Below are 18,770 nucleotides of genomic sequence, written 5' to 3' on the forward strand. Positions count from 1 at the left end.
GTTAGTGGAAGCCCCAGTCTAACCCTGGCCTTGTGATAGATAAAGACACAATGTGAAGACAATGGTTGGCGTGGCTGCTTTCATAATGCGGGGAAGATTGAGGGGGCCACCACGCATCTCGGCCTGGAACCTAGGATATCCCTGGCTATTTTAGAGCTCATTGGCCTCTCTTATCGCCGCGACCTCCGAAGATGCCAGGGTCTCGACGACTTTGCGGAATCTCGGGGTTGTATTTTCTCGAGTTTCCAACCCAATTGTGAGTATGGTCCTGGTACTAGTGGCTACCCATGAACGCTTCTGAAATGCCCAGTGTCACTGCTTTGTGTCGATCCAGCTGAGGAGTCTATTCATCCGTCTTTTCATGGTCTTGGTGCGGGGGAGGATGGTTATCGTTATCCGTTCCCAGAACACCAGAGCTGGCAGCACATTATCTGCCGATATAACATGGAAGCTAATTGCTGCGACAAGAAGCCAACACCAATTTAACTTAGTCAGAACATATATATCTAAGTATATGATCCAACGAAAACGATATTTACCTGCCCTTGCGCTGCATGGGAAGTTAGTCTGCAGCTTGTCTGCGGGCCTAGGGAGTACACTAGATTTAACACTATGCAGAGCCGGCCAGAACTAGAACTCTGTGGCCGCTCCGCCGCTGCAAGGATAAATCTGGGAGTCTTTCAGGCCAGTTTCACCTATCAACTCGAATGTTATGGTCCAATCATCGATGCCGTTGGCTTATCATCTGCCATACCGAGATATGTTGAAGCACAAAATGCGTCATCAGATGGACGCCTCCCCCGCGTTTTCTGTCCACAGCCGCCGCAAATGGGAACAGATGCACCCTGTACCGGCACCAACCCCCCAACCCCGATTTTGACCCATCCTACCGTGAGATACCCGCGACCGTGCTGGCATGCGGTTCTTGGACCAAGATCATTTTTGCCTTCCCTCTTACCTTACCTTCAATGAATTGCTGAGCTGGTATCTGATCTCTACAAATCTGTAAGCGTCTTTTATTCAGAGCTTGTTTACGTGCCCACACACATACCAGGTCTCCCCCCCCCCTTGTGAGGTTCAATGGTACCTCCGAAAAATCCTAAAGCGGCACCCAAAGCTAGAGTTGGTCTCAACCCTCGTTCGAGATCAGGTTGCGTAACCTGCAAGGCCAAACATGTACGTCGTCTTTAAAAAGTCCCACCCCTTGCTTCATCGAACGATTAAATCATTTAATCGAACGAGTATATCCTCCGCGTAGGCACTAACGACTATCGGGGATAGCTGAAATGTGACGAAACAAGACCTGCTTGTCAACAGTGTTCTCGAAAAGGGATCAACTGTGGGGGATATGCACAAGGTTTGAGGTGGTCATTCAAACACCAGCCTGCTCTTCAGAACCTATCCTTCGAAGATTACAATCCAACCTCAAGTTCACCGAGGAGATCGGAGGCATCGGTAACAGAGAATCGGAATCACACCAAGGGGAAAGGACCCAGCACATCTGACAATCGTCGCCCAAGGCATCGCAACTCTATTTCATCGTCTTCATCAAGTGGGACGGCCTTCACGACCCGCAGCGATGAAGAATGCCAAGAGGATACAGAGTCCCTTCTTTTGGGTCCTCTAGCCAGGGACTTCGACGTAACCAAGTTGCCGGCCAGGAGCTCGACGTCTCGACCGTCGATAAACACGCTGATAAAATCACCACCAGCGTCGTTTACTGCAGTCGCCGAGACATCTCGTCCTAATTTACCGTTGACCAACAGCCTAGTCGACACTTCATCTGCTTTTATCATCAACTGGTTTGAGCAGGTCTGCCCAGCATGGTCTGGCTTCGACTCAAACACAAACATGAACCGCAAGATAGCCATCGACCTATGGAGAACGTCGACAACGGTTTGTAGCTCCCTTGAGAGCATGTCGGCTGCCTTCTTAGCCTCTCGTTTGCCCAGTATGCGACAGTCTGCTCTGCGCCTCATGGGGCGAGCGACAGATTTCATCCAGGCGGAGCTAGAAGTCGTCAAGGCCCAGCCTGACCTGCACACCATCCCCACAAGTCTCTTATTCTCCCTATTTTGTCTCGGTACCACTGTATGCTGGGTTGATGCACGGGGTTTTGGTCTGCCATTCCTACGAGAGGCGAGATCTTTGATTCAACGCCTGAATGCACAATCTGTTATGCTCAATGTCGCTGGCCTGGACATGTTGACGTTTTTCAACAAAAGTTTGACCTATTGTGAGATGCTTCTTGCCGTCGTTCGAGACGATGAGCCACTCGATCATCAAGAAAACGAGGATACAGCATCCAACCAACTACAACTCATCGAGGAACGAGCACCTCATCCATGGACGGGGGTTTCTACCGTGACAACCCGCCTCTTTGCCGAATGCATACGACTATGTCGCAGTTTCCGCCATCGTATGAGACAAGGAATGGACCCTCAACGATATTTCTCCTATGCGTTGCAGGACCTCATCGTGGCCCAACGTCTGGAGGAGCAGCTCTTGGAGCTGGAGTTCCCACCAGACAACCCGGACGTGGACACGGGAGACTTTGCGACGCCAGTCTCTCACCTCGCAAGAGTGGCTGAGGCTTACCGGCTTTCTTCACTGCTGCATCTTTACCAGACCTTTCCAGATCTGGTTTCGCTACGTTTGCCAACAGAATCTCCCATGACAGATAGCGGCTCCGTACCTTGGGATGAATGGATTATTCCTCTCGCCCTTCGACTCGTCAAGGTCTTGGAGCATATTCCTACAACATCTGGCACCCGTGTCATTCAGCCGCTGCTATATATTTCGGCTAGCACTGGGCTACGACATGACAACTCTGCATCATCCGACATGATAAGTCTCTTCGGAACCTTGCAGCAAGATCTTATGGGTGGCACGGGGCCAAGCATAATCAGTCCGCCCCCACTCTTTGACTCCCATAATCTCTCCTTATACATTAGTCAAATGGCGTCGGCTCCGGTACCAGAGGAACCAATGAGCAACTTGTCGCTCGAGGTGAGCAGCGCTCGGCATTTTGTAATGAGGCGGTTGAGTATCTTGGAAAGCAGCCTTCCCCCGGCCCCGGTCGTGGTGGCCAAGGACCTTGTGCAATCTATCTGGAGGGCTTATGACAGCGAAGTTGGAACGCCGACAGTGCACTGGATAGATATTATGGAGGATAACAATTTGCGTTCGCTGTTTGGGTGAGACGCTACGATAGGTGATTACTCAATTGGGTGTTGTATATTCATCACGGCTTTGCCGCATGCTACCGCGCGGTCTGTAGTGATACCAGGCATCAGACATTATACTGCTGAATGTTTCACATATTGGATATGGCAGTGAACTAAAAAGGACTGAATCCCCTTCAGTATGAATCAAGAATGTCATTTTATGGAACAAAGCTATGTATTGCGCTCTTGCAATGTTCTTGGTGCACGTTAATGTGGACTACCTGACCATATTTCCTTCATTCCTTCTAGTTCATCTTAAAAGTCGTTCTTCTTACGCTGACCGACGTAGAAAGCCAGGCCGTAGTCGGTTGTCGTGAAGGTAATTGTCGAGCCAGCAGGAAAGTAAAAGACGTCGCCAGGCTTCGCTTCAACCTTCTGTCCGGTCGCGTCGGCTATCGTGTAGTCTCCCTCGAGAATGATCTTCATTTCGTCATATTTGTAGGTATAGGTGAGAGGCTCTCCTTTCTTGAGGCGGAAAAGGCCGGCCGAGACTGGCTTCTCTGGGTTCGTGTCGTCACTGGAGAAAACATCTCCAAGATAGGCATTATCCCCAGCCAAAAGTGGGATGTTGAAGGTAGACTGGGCTTTGGCGAAATGTTGGAAGGCCATTGTAATTTGTTTGTTTGATTGTTTGTTGGTGGAAGGCGGTACAATGAGATAAGTGATACGATCTGATAACGATTTGTGTAGCCTAATCTGTGACCTGTATATCGCGCTGATTTGTTACGATACGGTGGTACAGGAACGAGCCGCCCTTATTTATCCTCTCCGCCACCATCTGATGTGTCTTTCGGATGTCGTTAATGAAATAGGTAGTCCAGCAAAGTTCGGTGTTGCGGGGGTTGATAGGCTGTAATTTCCTCTTACGGACAAGCGTTCCGGACCAGCTCGGGACCGTGTCTGTGGGGATCGATTCTCCAATGTTGTCGATCTCGCGGGGAAACAATTCTGGATTAAAGATACGGCGCTGTTACACCTACAAGGTCAGGCTACTTCTTGTTGGTAGCTTACTCGGGGCGCTAGGGACTGATAATGCCGCGTCTTTTCCTCAACTTGAGACGACAGCATACACAATCAACAATCGTCATAAGCATGCTTTCACTTCTTGTTTGATTTCGCACCGTCCGCAGCAATACCAACATTTTCAGTTTCATCATGGCTTTCCAAATGATTGAAACGATCAGCCCTGATTCATGGAAACTTCTCCTAGGTCTCTTTGCTCTTTGTTCTGCCGCCTACACTTTTCGCTCAGTTATCATCTACACGACGAGGAAGGCTTCGGTGTTGGGCTCGAAGTCAAACAAATCGAAACATGACAAGTCTGTTGAGAAGCATGAACCCTACAAGATGCCTATTCCATGTCCGTATCCCAACTGGTCAATTGAAACGACAAAACCACTTCCCTATAGGGCTTTTCGATACGGTCCCAAGTATCATGTAACAATGGGACTTCGTTCAGTTCAGCCCGATGAATGGATAGAACTCGATAACCATTTCCCTAAATATCACCAAGACAAGGTTGCTCGGATACAAGACAGACGTGAAAAGTGCGTCGACACCCATCCCGATGCATACCCTGCTGCGATGGAGCTCTTGGAAGAACTGGTTCAGTATTTACCCAATCGATATCCCACCATGTTCAAGCGCACTTCAGTAGGCATCGACAACCTCTGGTCCGGCGAATCCTTCAACATTGTGGAGAAGCCCCTCGTCGAAGATCCCATGGCGATCGCAGCCAAGCTGGTGCAGGACGACCTGGCGATAATGATGGAGCGAGCTGACGGCAAATACTACCTACTTGCTGGAGCTATTCTCTTGGCTGGCTTCTGGAGTCTTGGAGACAAATACGGCATGTCCCTTGAAGAAATTCATACCTCTGGAAGTGTACCTCATTACGAACAGAAGCTACATAACGGCATGGCCAGCTTTTTCAAGCGTCTTCGCTGCGACCAAATCTACTCACGAAACAACTACTTCATTCAAGTTGACGATTCGCTTCCTTGGAGCTGGAGCATTGGCAACGAGGACGACCCTGTCGTAAGCTGGAGCACTGCCGAGAAAGACAAAGCCATCGAAAACCACTACTTCCGTTCTGAAAGACAGTCTCTCCGTCGGCTACCCAAGACTCGTGCTGTCGTTTTTACTATCAGAACCTACTTCCACCCAATTACCGAGCTGGCTACGGAAGACTACGTCCCCGGCAGACTTGCGAGCGCGATTCGGAGCTGGGATGACACAGTCGCCAACTACAAAGGCAGAGAGAAATATGAGAAGGTGCTGCTCGAGTACCTTGATAACGAGCACCAGAAACAGCTGGATAGGGGTTTAGACCTTGAGAAGGAGGAAGAGGTCCACAAATACCCCTGGTGATGACGCCGGTGCGTCAGCTTTTGGAACAACAGCGTTCAAGCACAACTGGAGTAGTGGGGAGTTCTTTGCCTTGTCACAGCACCTCCTTCGGGTAGACAACGCATTTCTTTAAGTTATCATGTTTTGTTATTTGTAGCTATGGGTTAATGAATGCCTGTTTCTATTGTTCTTAATGACAACAAGGTATTCGGATTATGGCTACAACTGAAGTGATGAAGACAGTTCCATCTGCATTTTCAAATCGCACAAGCCACCTCATAAGCCGGGTATCCAAATGGAAGGATCATGGCGCCTTTGGACCGTCTACATATTCTGCAGTATTTCACCGCATAGGTTTCGAAAATGAACGGTAAAATAACAACTTACAAATGGTGATAAGATCTCGCGAAATGGTTCGTCGGCTAAAGTCGTGACTGTTCACCAAAGTTGGCAGACCGCATCCATGCACAAACACCTGCCCCACTGGGATCACAACCGCACAAACGCGGCGGTAGTCTTTTTCACAGGAAAAGACAGAATTGAGTGAAGACAACAGGTTTTCCCGAGCTACGCGGTAATAGAAGACCATCATGGATGATGCTAGGGGCCTGAACGTTCGGTATCTCTGGGCCATTGTGCTGACGTGAGCACAGCTCTATACCTATGCCAAGCATTATAACTTGCCTGAGAGGTTTTTTCAGTCAGACTAAGTTAATGCAACATTCCAAATTTGTTGACGAAGTTATATGTAATGGCCAGGTAACACTAGGCGCCAACTTTGCAGCGTTGCTTTTGATGGGAAGAAGCGGTTACTGATTGGTTATCCACAGTTCAGATGCATGCGCACTACAGGCTCTTCTCTTGTTACTGCATGGTCGATTAACCATGTGCTTGGCGGGCACGCTACCAATTAGGGTCCCTCGTAAACTCGGTTGTTGTTTTCCAAATGTGGATTATTCAATACTGTGGGAAAACCGAGCTTAATTCTACTCCAAGAGGGTTGGGTTTTGATTCGGAGTAGTTCTATTCCATCATGTGTGTTTTAGTAGAGAATTACCACATGTTGTCAATTCATTAGTGTCCTTAACAAGCTGCTTATGCATATCCGGAGACTCAATTTCCAGAATCTTCAGTGTCTCTTTTAGGCTTACAAACGTAAACGAGTCTCTCGCGAGGTTACATGGTTAATGTAAGCACTATTTGTTTTTACAGTTACGAAGACCTCAAACCGTTACGGCAGCTTCACCGATGGACTGATTGGGACAAATTGATTCTCGACCCAAGGTAACCTTCCTATACTTTCTGCAAGCCCATGATCAGGTACTGGAAATAGTATGAAGTGTTTAGTCTTGGTTAGAAATGCTCCGCAATGAGAGGAAGTCCGAGACAAGTATAAAAGCAGCCGGTGTTTTCGGATGTATGGGGTTAAAAAAATCAGAAGATCATCAGCTTCATTCCATCGTTGAAAGAACCATACGTCCAACAAATCTCTACATACTGCGCCACAGCCTAGCTTGGAACAAATATCATCAAACAACATGCATTTTGCATCCTTCATACTCGCCTTCGGAGCCATCGCGACAGTGCTGGCTTTGCCAACTGCTGATGTGAATCAACCAGCTGGCCCCGCCAACACCGCTGACTTTGAACCACACAACTTCGTCGACTCCAAGGGCGAGAAACGTGTTGTATGGGTAGCGAAGAACTTTGTATCAACCGAGGATAATCAGGGAATCTCAAAGTCCAGAGATCTATCCGGCCTGGAGAAACGATTCCGTTGGTACGAAGGTGGAAACCAAGACAAGTGCGGTGGTTCAACTTTCTTCAACCGGGCAGGCGCCGACTCTCCGACAGAAGGAGACTGCCGTTGCGTTGCAGACTATGCACGCAACACTCTGCGGGGATATTGGACCTTTAATCGTTCCGATGGAAAATGGTTCAACTTGGTCTGGTGCGGTAATTGCGTTTTCGGTGTCGGCACGGCCAATTGGTTTGACACGCCCATCGGTAACACAGACGTAGCGGACCTTACGTATGATACCATCAACAGATTCAACTGGAATGGTCACGTCGGCGGTACAGGTGACATGGGATGCCACAATGGTATTGATATGTCTAGGGTCGAGTGGAATGTTTACCGCACCTAAATCTCCAATCTTCATGGGCAAGGAACAACTTCCCGAAGCGATATAGCAAGCCTTGCAGACTCTCTTCAGTAACTGGTCACTGTCTTTTCCTTCACTCAGTCTTTCATTCATCTTTTCATCGGATGGCTTCGTATCACATGAAGTTAGGATTTATACAAATGTTGAGTAGGTCTGCTGAGGCCGTCCATGCCACTCTTTTGTATCCGAGTTAGCCTAAGGTTGCGATAATAAAAAAAAAGCCACCTCAAAAGGAGCACTATGTTTAGATATATAGCCCATCATGCCCGTCGTGATTCAATGTACCTCCTCTGGAGAGTATCTTGCTTGATCCGCACATCCAGATGCTCAAGCTGCAACAGATTAGTGCCCAAATCTTCAACAAGTCCCGCTTCCATGCTTTTGTTTTCACAACGTTTTCTCACCCCAATAGGCTGTAAGAAATATTTTGAAATAGGTTGTTGATTTGCAAGACACTTTCACCTCGCATTATCAAGGTGCTTTCCACTTGAATACTTGATGATACCGCCCGGTGGCATGACGTGCATATCCAAGTTCTAGAGGTTTCACGAGAACTGTTCGCATCAGCACCCAGTTACTTGCCATCATCTAAAAGTTTCAAGTGTGTGAAACTAACACAAACCTACAAATGTGGGGTGGTTTCCTATAATTATGATGCCTGAGCCCAGGTTTGACATCAATATTGTTCACAGCATTTGCAGTGTCTATCCTTTTTGAAGAGACATTTACGCTATCACCCCGATACAATCTGAGCCACTCGTTCAAACTTTTATAGTTACAGACAGTTGAGTTGAAAAATAATATGCAAAGGGTTCCGACGCTGTGCAAATATGCACAGTCATGTCGTGACAGGTGTTCAATAAACATTTCAATCACGTTCAACTCAAATTATGGGCTGGATTCAAAGTGAAGATAGTCAGAAGGACATCTGCAACTCGCAAAATTCCCCCAATAGATAGTCAAGTAGCCATCACATGGTTGGCTCAAAGGTCACATCGTCTCATGCAATATCCCTGATGGTGCAAGTGGCTCTCTGGCTCAATGACGGAACAGAGATCACGTCAGAAGAAGAAAAGTGATAGGGAAAAATAATCCAAAAAAAAAAAAAAATGATATGCTGATATGCGCCGCTGTCGTATAAAAAAAAACTTTTACTCTTGATAGGCTCTAAGAGAATTCGCGCAGAGTTGAGGCGGGGAAGCATTGAGTGAGGATGGACAATATTGCCAAGCGGTTACGACATCACTTCCACCTGCCTAATTCATCTACCCGAACCAAGCCTATTGATTGATTGTCTGATGACAGCTTCCAAGTAAAGGTGTTGAAGTATGTCTTAATGTTAAAAATTTTCAATGATCTTATTTGGACAACAGTTTCGTCATTCCTTGGCATCTGCATACCCGAAGATGTAGTGTTACCCTAAGTCGATGAGAATTGGAACTTTTCGGACGGACGATCAAATTTACCGAAGATTCCAAACTGAACGAAGAGGGGTAATGGAAACTCGAATATAAAATGGCAGTGATTTCTTCAGCCTTTGCCGGCCTTCTCGTTCCTTCCGTCACTGACCGCTCATCTCACATCAATACAAAGTGCTACCTTTGGTGGTACTAGCTGTCAGAAAAAGCTTGCAGGATGAGAACAGCACATTTAGCCTTGGCCATTGGGGCCATCTCGGGAGTATCTGTGGCCAAAGAACTGGAGCCAAGCGCGGAACTGTCGGCATGGTACGATACGGGTGCCGCTCATCAGGAGAGCATGGAACACAAACTTGTCAGTCCTTCGTGTTCATCAATTATCTTGGGAAAACCATTAACACCAAACAGGCTCAATGGGAGCAGTTTGATGCTGAGGGAAGGTTTGAGTCCGCTCAATGGACCGGCCGCGTCAAGGACTCCATTGCCTGCAAGAACGGAAAGGTCGAACTGGTCAAAGGCGACCCTCTCCAGACGTTCAGGTGCAAGGATGTAAGTGACTGTCAGCTTTTGGGTCGATAGCCCTTTCTAACACATGCCAGCTTGACCTTTATGACTTCCAACCTCACGCTGCCCTGGGCAACTCCACTGGTAGAGGGTCCGGTTCCTGGGGCTGGACCTCGCCCAACGGCCGCGAGTTCTTCGCTGTGGGGCAATTTGACGGTGCTGCATTTGTTGAGGTCTCCAAAAAGGGGAAGCTCATTTACCTTGGCCGTCTTCCTCAATATTCCGCCCCAAGCCAGTGGCGCGAGATCAAGACGTATAAACATTACCTTGTTGTTGGTAGTGAGGCTGTTGATCACGGTATCCAATTTTTTGACCTGCGCAAGGTGTGTTCGTCCCATGTTCCTTCTGCCAAATGACTAGAATAGGTCCTGACATGAACCAAGCTTCTCGACATTGACCCTAAGAACCCTGTTACTTTCACCCAGAACGACCTAACGGCACACTGGACAGAGGCGCTTCCCCTTGGTCGTAGCCACAATGTTGTGGTCAACGAGGAAAGGGGTTATGCTGTCGCAGTCGGCGCCCAGCCAAGACGCAACCTGCCTTGCGACTCTGGACTGCAGTTTCTTGACCTGGCCGATATTACCAACCCTCAGTACCTGGGCTGTGCTGCTGGCGACGGTTATGTTCATGACGCACAATGTATTGTGTATCGTGGACCTGATCTGAAGTACTGGGGCCGTGACATTTGTTATGGCTACAATGAGGACACACTTACTATGTAAGTCAAGCGCCCCTCTGACGTCCATACACCATCGTTACTAACAGTTACCCCAGCTACGACGTCACTCATAAGAACACGACAAACATCATCTCACGTACTTCTTACGAAGGCGCCACCTACACCCATCAAGGCTGGGTGTTTGACCCTAACTGGCAAGACTTTCTGGTTTTGGATGATGAAATTGACGAGCGAAACAAAACCGGACCTGCTGCTGATGGGTTCCCTGTCACCTATTTCTGGGATATTCGATCTCTAGAGAAGCCCAAACAAACTGGAATCTTCAAGGGAACAGTGCGAAGTGTGGACCACAACCAATTTATTCACCGGGGCCTCTCATACCAGAGCAACTATGGTGCGGGGTTGCGCATCCTAGACGTTTCCTCAGTTCGGTGGGATCCAACAGCCAAAGGTGTCAAGGAAATCGCCTACTTCGACATTTATCCCGAAGATGACAATGAGCCTGGCGGTGGTGCAAACAACTACACTGGTACTTGGAGCCACTACCCCTACTTCAAGAGTGGTTACATCGTCATCAACACCATGGAGCGCGGTGTCTGGGTGGTTAAACGATCCAACCCTTGGTGGTGGCCCTGGTAAGAACATGAGGCAGGATGAGAGATATATATCAAGCAGGGATAACAGCATGGCGTAATTTCTTGTATATAGTATGATACACAAGTTACTTTGAAGCTAACCAGACAGGTATAGCACATGACCACAGACTGAATAAAAGAGTACAATTTCTCCCCGAGGCATAGTTGGGAAACTGTTTTTGCCTCGCATTTTAGGTAGCTGCTGAATATTGTGAACCTAAGCTTACAGAAGTTATAACGAGAGACCCCGACTTTGATCACTATAATGCCCAGTACAACGCTGTGACTACTTTATATGCACCATAAATCGCAAAACTTTCAACGTGCATCAGCTTTGAAAATTGTAAAACTTTTAAGGGCAGAAATATTCATAAACATTTATTATGAAGCGCATTTGTAACCGGAAACCTGGTAAATCAGAAGAGCATCATATGGGACAAACAGATAGATGGTGGCGCCCGAGATATGAGATAGGAGTCAATTCACTAACATGAACAAAAAGAATCCTAAATTCAATACTATCTAGAAATTTTGCCCTCAATAGGCGATGTGGCAATAGCTCAATCGACGATAGCTTTCTTTGGCACTGATACGACTTTCTGCGGTGGGTAGTCCAATAAGTTGTCGCCCAAGAGCCAAGTGATACACCTAGTCACTAATTTTTACTGGATCATCTCAGTTGCCACAAGTGTTACCAGCCGGGCTGTTCAAAACTTCGTTCTTGGACATTTCCTCTCTGGGTTTTTCAACCATCTCAAATTGACCAATTGAATACAAAGTACGAATAGATACTCGTGAAAAATCAACGTGTCGTGGTGAGCTTTCTTTCTCCCCGCCATTACTTTCTCCAGCATCGATTGGCAAGGCGACTGTAATGATAGAAGATGCGTTGTGGATTACATCACCAGTGATAATATCCAACGTCATGTTACACCGAACGTCATCCCTAATTCTATTGATATAGCCCACACCAACTCATTACATTACGAAAATTTGATTACTTTTTCCTCTATTTCTCAACATATTCTTTGAAAATGCATCTTGATCCCACTCGTCGGGAACCTCTTCTACGGGAACATCTTCCCAGAAAGGGGCCTACAAAGCTACCTCTTGGGAAAGTTCACACTCATCCACGAACTGCTTCTACCGGAAATGAGGATGCGAGCCTGTCATTTGTGGGCACCGCAACGACGATATTGGAATGGCAAGGCATCCGGATCCTGACGGATCCAAACTTTTTGCACGCCGGCGACCACGTCCATCTAGGGCCAGGCGTAAACGCCGAGCGGAAGACCAATCCCGCTATTGATCTCGAAGAGCTCCCCGAAATCGATATAATTCTTTTGTCGCACTATCACGAGGACCATTTCGACCGGCTGGTCGAAAAGTCTCTGAACCGAAAGGTGCCCATTATCACGACACCGCACGCGAAAACATGCTTGACTTCCTCTGACCTCAAGGACGAACCTTTCGAAAGAGTGGAGGGTTTGGATTTCTTTCAGAACACTACGCTTGTTATATCGGACCCTTCCAACCAGTCGCAGGACAAAAGTGCAGCAATCAAGATCACAGCCATGCCAGGCAAACACGTCCCGCCCGGGCCACTTGCTGTCGCCAACGACTTCTTAGGAGCGGTGCCACCCACTAACGGGTGGATGTTGGAGCTGGGACATGTTCATCCAACCAGCGTCCCGGCAAATAATGCATCTTTGGATACCGGATACCGCATCTACATCTCCGGCGACACATTATTGGTCGATGATCTCAAAAAGATTCCCGAGTGGCTGAAAAATGAGCGCATCGATTTGATGCTGGTTCACCTGGGCGGCACAACTATTCCCGGCCGATCAGCCCCTCTGCTGATGGTAACGATGGACGCTAAACAGGGTATACAGCTCATGAAACTGCTTGATCCGGACGTAACAATTCCGATTCATTATGATGATTACGACGTGTTTATGTCGCCGCTAGATGATTTCAAGAAAGAGGTGGATGAGCAGAAGCAGAGGGACAGAGTGGTATATTTGGACCGCGGCGAGCATTATCGTTTCAAAGTGCGTGATGGACAATAGAAATATTAAGAAAAATGTTACAGTCAACAAATGCGTCAGGTATTGTACTATTAGCATCTACCACTCTACTGCTGAAAGCGTGACCTGTTTCCCAGCAATGAATGATGAACATGATGCAGCTTCTATTACAGTGTATCCCTAGTGCTTACTCCTAGGTGATCTAATTCATCTCGCTATCTGCTCCCCAAGGTCTTGAGAGAGCTTGGTCACCTGATGTCGACTACCTTATGTCACACGCCACCAGTGCATTGAACTCTGATTGTTCCCTGGTATTTTCATTTTTTCCTCGCTGAGTCTCGGTTAGCCTGCCCACTCATCAATTTTCTCGTCATGTCGTCTGCAATCTTGGCACTTTTGGTCAGCCGACTTTGCCATCAATGTTGTTGTAGGGGTGCCCCAGATCGCAAGGTACTCCTAAACTAGATAGCCACTTTCAAAACTTTATAGACGCCGAGAGCACCTAATTGGGTTCCAACTTTAACGAAAGCAAGACATTAACCATGTACTAGACCAAATACTTTCAGCCTCACTTCGCAGAACTTCAGATGACAAGGATTGAGCTCGAAAACAACCCGAGATTTGCACAAGGTTATGGTCACACTCTTTGATAAGAGCCAACTATTCGGGTTGTGCATAAACATAGTTTGCTAGGCTCGCTATCAGTGACCTAAGAGAGCGGACATTACAAATACGATAAGCCTTTCCATGATGGAATGACTGATTTTCGGACTGTCGGTGGGGAACACTGTAGCCATCACCAAGTTTGGCCGGAAGTTAACCAGCCGCCCAATCGCCGATCTAGCCATTTCCCGGAAAGCCGACTGTGTAGTCATCTCTCAGAATACCATTCTTTATCCGTTAGGTTTAGACTTTAAGTACCAGACATGGAAGATAACCTTACTTTCATCGGCAGGAAGTTCTCCACCACTTCAATGCAGACTTTTAAGCGTGGTCCAAGCTGCACTGGCTTGCATGTCTGCTGAACAATTTTCAACCATGCTGATTGTATTAGCTTGCGTCTGGAGTAACCCGAATTATGTGGAAAGTTCCAGCGAACTTGCTGCATTTGAAAAGTGCCAGAGGCTTTTATGAGAGTTGTGCTTAGCTCCAAAGCCTGATCCATCCCCTCGCCAGTAAGAATGATTGAAATTCAAAAAGAGGAGTTGAATGCTTTTGTTTAGGGCTACATCAGAGGACTATTGGGGGGAATCTAGATCGTTCGGAAGAATTGGTATGAGCGGAATACGAGCGCCATTGAGGAGGGGCAGGCTTTCAAGCGTTTGTTCTTACCCGCGGTCGTGAAAATATGTAGCCAAATGTACATTACACTTACCATACGACGTAGGCAAAGCAATCTTCGTGACAAGCAGTCACTGTGCAATATTTCGACCTTCGAGATTTAATATCAGAAACATAAAAAAGAGCTTTAGCTCCAAGGCTGCAATCATCCTTAACCAACCAAAGACCCCAGGAGCCCTCAGGCCTTCATCCACTGGGATTTTAATACAAGCTTGGGATCGCCGAATAAGAGTTAACGATATTGCATTCCCAATTCGACGTGGTGCCGAAAACATGATATGAACCGAAGAAACTACCTCCCTTGCATCATGACTGGAAGTATAGGCCTACTTTGGGCATGAGAAATTATCACTAAGCGTGTTAAAAATGGCCCCAAGCCTAGAGAGGAACACTTCGACAGCACTGATGCTGATGAAAAGATGGGGTTTGAGTTCCCAAGCTGAGCCTAGTTCGATCGAAATGATCTGCATTTGCTTTCTAGGAAGGTGCTACCTTCGTCCTATCAAGTTCGCAATATTTATTAAGCCGGCTATGGCTCTACCACGAATCCTTCATGCCGGACGGATATCGTTCCTTGCAATAAGTGCATCGCGATTTTGGGCTTCTTCCGAGTCCAAGTCCATTGGTTCAACTTAGTTCTAAAATCGCAAAAAGTCTGTCCTGAAAGTATTCTTGATCATACCGAATATATTTCCAGTCTTAAAGCGACAAAGATCTACTGACCGGCAGAGAAAGGCGAGAGGAACGTGCAAACATGCTAATTGTAAGGCAACGTTTTTCCCTCTAGAGTAAAAGTCATGGAACTCGGTCTAGAGCGTATATGTGTGGTTTTAAGGCATGTTTTTATCCGACGCGGAGTAATTGTATTTTCCCTGTGTGTTATTTTTTTCTATCCAAGCTAAATGTGCCTCTAATGCTAGCTGGTGGCTGCCATCAGTCGCAAGAATCCATCGTTAGGTAGCTATTGAAATGGGAATTGATAGGGACGCATCACGAATTGATAGGGACGCATCATCCTTAGGGACGCATCACATTCTAAGGTTGTGATTGGCTAGAAATTTTGGTGACCCACAGGTACAAGTCGGCGAAGGCGGTGAGGCCAGCGTTGCTAACGCCCCACCTTTTCACAGCCATAAGAGGCCTGCCTCCGTTTCATAGACATAAAGCCGGCCCGCCCTACTAGCCTACGTTTCTTGGCTATTCCTCCCATTTGAGATTTGCAAAACCATCTAAACGACCGCTTTTGCAAATCTCAAATGGTAGGTCTTTTTCTTCCCTTCTAAGGAGGAATTGGGTTTTATCAAACTAAACTGAAACGGCTTTTATAAATCTCAATTGATTTCTACTTCTATTTCCTCTTATATAATAATAAAGAATGCCCCCCCTACCCTCAACGTTTGAGACTCTCATCACTACTACTAAGTAGTTCCTATTGACTCCTCGTCCTACGGATGCTTGCCTGTAATCTTCTTCCATTCGAACGAAGGCCAGTTGATCGGCCAGTACTAAGAGTAGTTACTTGGCTTCGTGTCTGCCGCTGGGAAGAGGTTGGCGCCTGGCTACTGGCTGTCTCTTGTGTAAGCCTTGCTAAGGTGGTCCTATTACGGCTTCCTGGTGGTCTGCCACGCCTGCGCCCTGCTGCTAATTGGCTAGGTTGTTGACTTTGTAGTTGGCTGTGTGATTGTCTAGCTAGCTGGTTGCTTGATTGGGTGCTATCCCTTAATGATAGGGATGATGGGACTGGCTGCATTGAGTTCTTAGGTCTGCCACGGAGGTTTCCTGCAATCTTCGGATCAAGGATCCGTCGATATGGATCCTGGGAAGAAGACTCCCGCAGCCGCCATCGTGGGTGAACCTCATCCTTCATAAACTGTACCCCATCTACAAGTTTAGAGTAGATCTTATGGCAGCATGGGATACCATACTCTATAGAGACAGTACAGTCCTCTGTGCAGTCTCTAAGAGGCGCTGGAAATGGATTTCTACCTGTTGGTAGAGCCTTCTTTGCCAGACGGTATTGCTTCGTAATCAAACCAAGACACTGCGATGAGAGTATTGTTCGAAGCTCCCCAAGGTACTCAGATCTGTTCCCTATAAACTCACGGCTTGTGAGGATCTCATCCTGTGCACAAGCTTGCTTGAAGCGAACCTCTTGATCCTTAAGCATATCCTGCATCACATTAACTAAGTGATATAGGTGGCTAAGTCCATTAAGAAGATAGCCCTTGATGTTGTTGTTGCTTGATTCCGTCCCTGAGGTTACACGGATGCCGAAGTTTCGGTACTGGCGAATAGAATAACGTGCCCACTGCTCCCTTAGTGGTAGATATATTCCATGCAGGTAGTTCAGAATAGGCCGTTGGTCCTTAAACTCTTTGCAAAGGTTTGCCCATGCTTTCCTAAAGGCATCCTCTGTCTCAGCAAATAGAACCAACTTCTACATTATAAGAACCCCCCGGTAGCTATGTGGCGTAGCCCTATCTACTGAAGTATGGATATAGGCATGGTCCTCATCGCTAAGTTCGGTAACTGGTTGTGGAGCTAGATCGTCTTCTTCAGACCCACTACTACTAGAATAGCTCTGAAGCCACTTCTGCTTGGCTTTAAGCATAACGTTTGAGTTGATATGGTGAATACAAAGCTGTTGTTGCATATTCGGAAAGTATTCGTTAAGAGCTGCCTTCATCTGTCTGTCGTAGTCGGTGATAATAACATCTGGTTGGCGAATAGAGTTCTGATTAATGAGTTGTAAGATACTCTGCGATAAGAACTAGAACCCCTCTAGTCTCTCATTATCGATGAGACCAAATGCTGCATTGAATACCGATCCAAGACATGTTTGCCCTGTAGCTTGGAATAGTGGAAGCTTGAAGCGATTGGTGTTATAGGTGTTGTCAAAGCTGATAACCTCGGGGAACCGCTTCTATATCCGGAGAGAGTATGGAAACGTCCAGACAAGCCCAACAAGCCGATTCGGCTCATCATCCGCCCACTTCACAATATAAGGGATCTCCCGCTCATCAAAAAGCTTGATTAGAGCTGCAGTTGGTGTATACCCATTAAGCTTTTCGCGATTGATTCGGGCTCTAGCGTTATAGATATCCCGCTGGGTGAAAACAGATTTAGGAAACTGCTCCTGAATAATAGCACCTACGTCGCGTACCCGAATACCAACCCGCCGACTAGTAGTCTCAACTGCATCCTTAATAGGCTCAGTCAACCTCCTATAGGCTGGGTGTGCAGATGATGCTAAGCTAGGGATATGATTATGCTGGCTGTGTATTGGGTTGGAATGCTGACGTAAAAGCCATTTCCCCTCCTCTATTGCTTTAGTAATAATTTGCCATTGGCAATCACACTTCCGAGATGCGCGGGCTCGGATGCCAGCACCTCTACCTCGCTTTGGTAGCCCAAATCGATCGCAACGAAGTATATAGCGAATTATACGTCCTTTACGATAGCATCTATTATACTTTGCAATCCTAAATCCATGCTCTTTTGCAAATTTATTAACTTGGTCGAGGAGGGTTTCAATTGTTGCTTCTGGTTCGCCAGGGATCGGTGGGTTTGGAATAGTTTCGGGGGTAGGTGATTTCGACCTTTCGCTTGTAGTAAGGAATAAAGTACTTGGAGAAGATGGTATCGCTATCACTTCTGGGCTTTGTCGGGGAGGTGAATAAGGTGGAGGAGGAGGAGACTCGCCGATTGAGGATATGTCTGAAGGGTGTGGTGAGTAGCCCCAAGCCTCACGATATCGACGAACGCGTTCACATTGTTGGAGGAGAGCATGCGTAAGACGTCGGTTTGTCCTAACAACCTCTTGAATGAGGCTTAGAACAGTAGAGAACTGATCTGAAGTGGGTTGTAAGGGTTGATTTTCAGGTTGTAATACTAATTGGCTTTCTTTTGGTTGACGTTCAGGTAAAATTGTACGCTGCATACGTATTGTCCCCTTTGGAAAGGAACATAGAAGATATAATTCATCTCCCTGGGGGTTGTAGCTTGTGTCGGAATCTTGCTGTAATTGTTCAGGTAGAATCTTAGAGATTAGGTCAGGTTGACCCTCACGATCGCCAGCCCCATAGAATTGACTGATAGTGGCATCACTACTAACTGAGATAGCACGGCGTTGGCGCTTGGGAGAAGGCAATTGATTGTATATACTAGAGCTGCTGGGTCGGCGACGCGATTGGGGCCTTGATTGACTTGTAGAGGTAGACATCTTGACGTTGTAAAGGAGAATAAATTGAATATGTCTAATGCGCTTTCGTAGTTATGAAGGGATGGGCTAAGAAGATAAGAAAGATACTTCATTAGATGATGGCAGAATTCGGATGCACTAACAATAAAATTTTGAGC

General features: G+C 47.0%; 7 protein-coding genes across 7 annotated transcripts; 5 read left to right on the forward strand and 2 right to left on the reverse strand.

Moving 5' to 3' along the window:
- Window positions 1-1,080: 1,080 nt before the first annotated feature.
- CTRU02_201472 (C6 zinc finger domain containing protein) lies at window positions 1,081-3,201 on the forward strand (the record flags this gene model as incomplete). Its single annotated transcript, XM_036732577.1, has 2 exons — window positions 1,081-1,176; window positions 1,282-3,201. 2 exons carry the CDS (start codon window positions 1,081-1,083, stop codon window positions 3,199-3,201), a joined length of 2,016 nt encoding a protein of 671 aa, XP_036575694.1.
- A 281-nt stretch (window positions 3,202-3,482) lies between these two features.
- Window positions 3,483-3,836, reverse strand: CTRU02_201473 (ethanolamine utilization protein; the record flags this gene model as incomplete). The annotated part of the gene is made up of 1 exon (XM_036732578.1): window positions 3,483-3,836. The coding sequence occupies one exon, from the start codon at window positions 3,834-3,836 to the stop codon at window positions 3,483-3,485; it is 354 nt and encodes a 117-aa protein (XP_036575695.1).
- Window positions 3,837-4,382: 546 nt separating this feature from the next.
- On the forward strand, window positions 4,383-5,597 carry CTRU02_201474 (mannosyl transferase; the record flags this gene model as incomplete). The annotated part of the gene is made up of 1 exon (XM_036732579.1): window positions 4,383-5,597. The coding sequence occupies one exon, from the start codon at window positions 4,383-4,385 to the stop codon at window positions 5,595-5,597; it is 1,215 nt and encodes a 404-aa protein (XP_036575696.1).
- A 1,517-nt stretch (window positions 5,598-7,114) lies between these two features.
- Window positions 7,115-7,723, forward strand: CTRU02_201475 (uncharacterized protein; the record flags this gene model as incomplete). Its single annotated transcript, XM_036732580.1, has 1 exon — window positions 7,115-7,723. One exon carries the CDS (start codon window positions 7,115-7,117, stop codon window positions 7,721-7,723), a length of 609 nt encoding a protein of 202 aa, XP_036575697.1.
- A 1,653-nt stretch (window positions 7,724-9,376) lies between these two features.
- Window positions 9,377-11,044, forward strand: CTRU02_201476 (uncharacterized protein; the record flags this gene model as incomplete). The annotated part of the gene is made up of 5 exons (XM_036732581.1): window positions 9,377-9,514; window positions 9,568-9,708; window positions 9,729-10,046; window positions 10,107-10,444; window positions 10,501-11,044. 5 exons carry the CDS (start codon window positions 9,377-9,379, stop codon window positions 11,042-11,044), a joined length of 1,479 nt encoding a protein of 492 aa, XP_036575698.1.
- A 1,030-nt stretch (window positions 11,045-12,074) lies between these two features.
- Window positions 12,075-13,112, forward strand: CTRU02_201477 (uncharacterized protein; the record flags this gene model as incomplete). The annotated part of the gene is made up of 1 exon (XM_036732582.1): window positions 12,075-13,112. The coding sequence occupies one exon, from the start codon at window positions 12,075-12,077 to the stop codon at window positions 13,110-13,112; it is 1,038 nt and encodes a 345-aa protein (XP_036575699.1).
- Window positions 13,113-17,334: 4,222 nt separating this feature from the next.
- Window positions 17,335-18,351, reverse strand: CTRU02_201478 (mutator-like element; the record flags this gene model as incomplete). The annotated part of the gene is made up of 1 exon (XM_070203862.1): window positions 17,335-18,351. The coding sequence occupies one exon, from the start codon at window positions 18,349-18,351 to the stop codon at window positions 17,335-17,337; it is 1,017 nt and encodes a 338-aa protein (XP_070062444.1).
- Window positions 18,352-18,770: the final 419 nt, after the last annotated feature.

This window comes from Colletotrichum truncatum (assembly GCF_014235925.2).
Source record: "Colletotrichum truncatum strain CMES1059 chromosome Unknown Contig_0001, whole genome shotgun sequence".
Taxonomy (NCBI): Eukaryota; Fungi; Ascomycota; class Sordariomycetes; order Glomerellales; family Glomerellaceae; genus Colletotrichum; species Colletotrichum truncatum.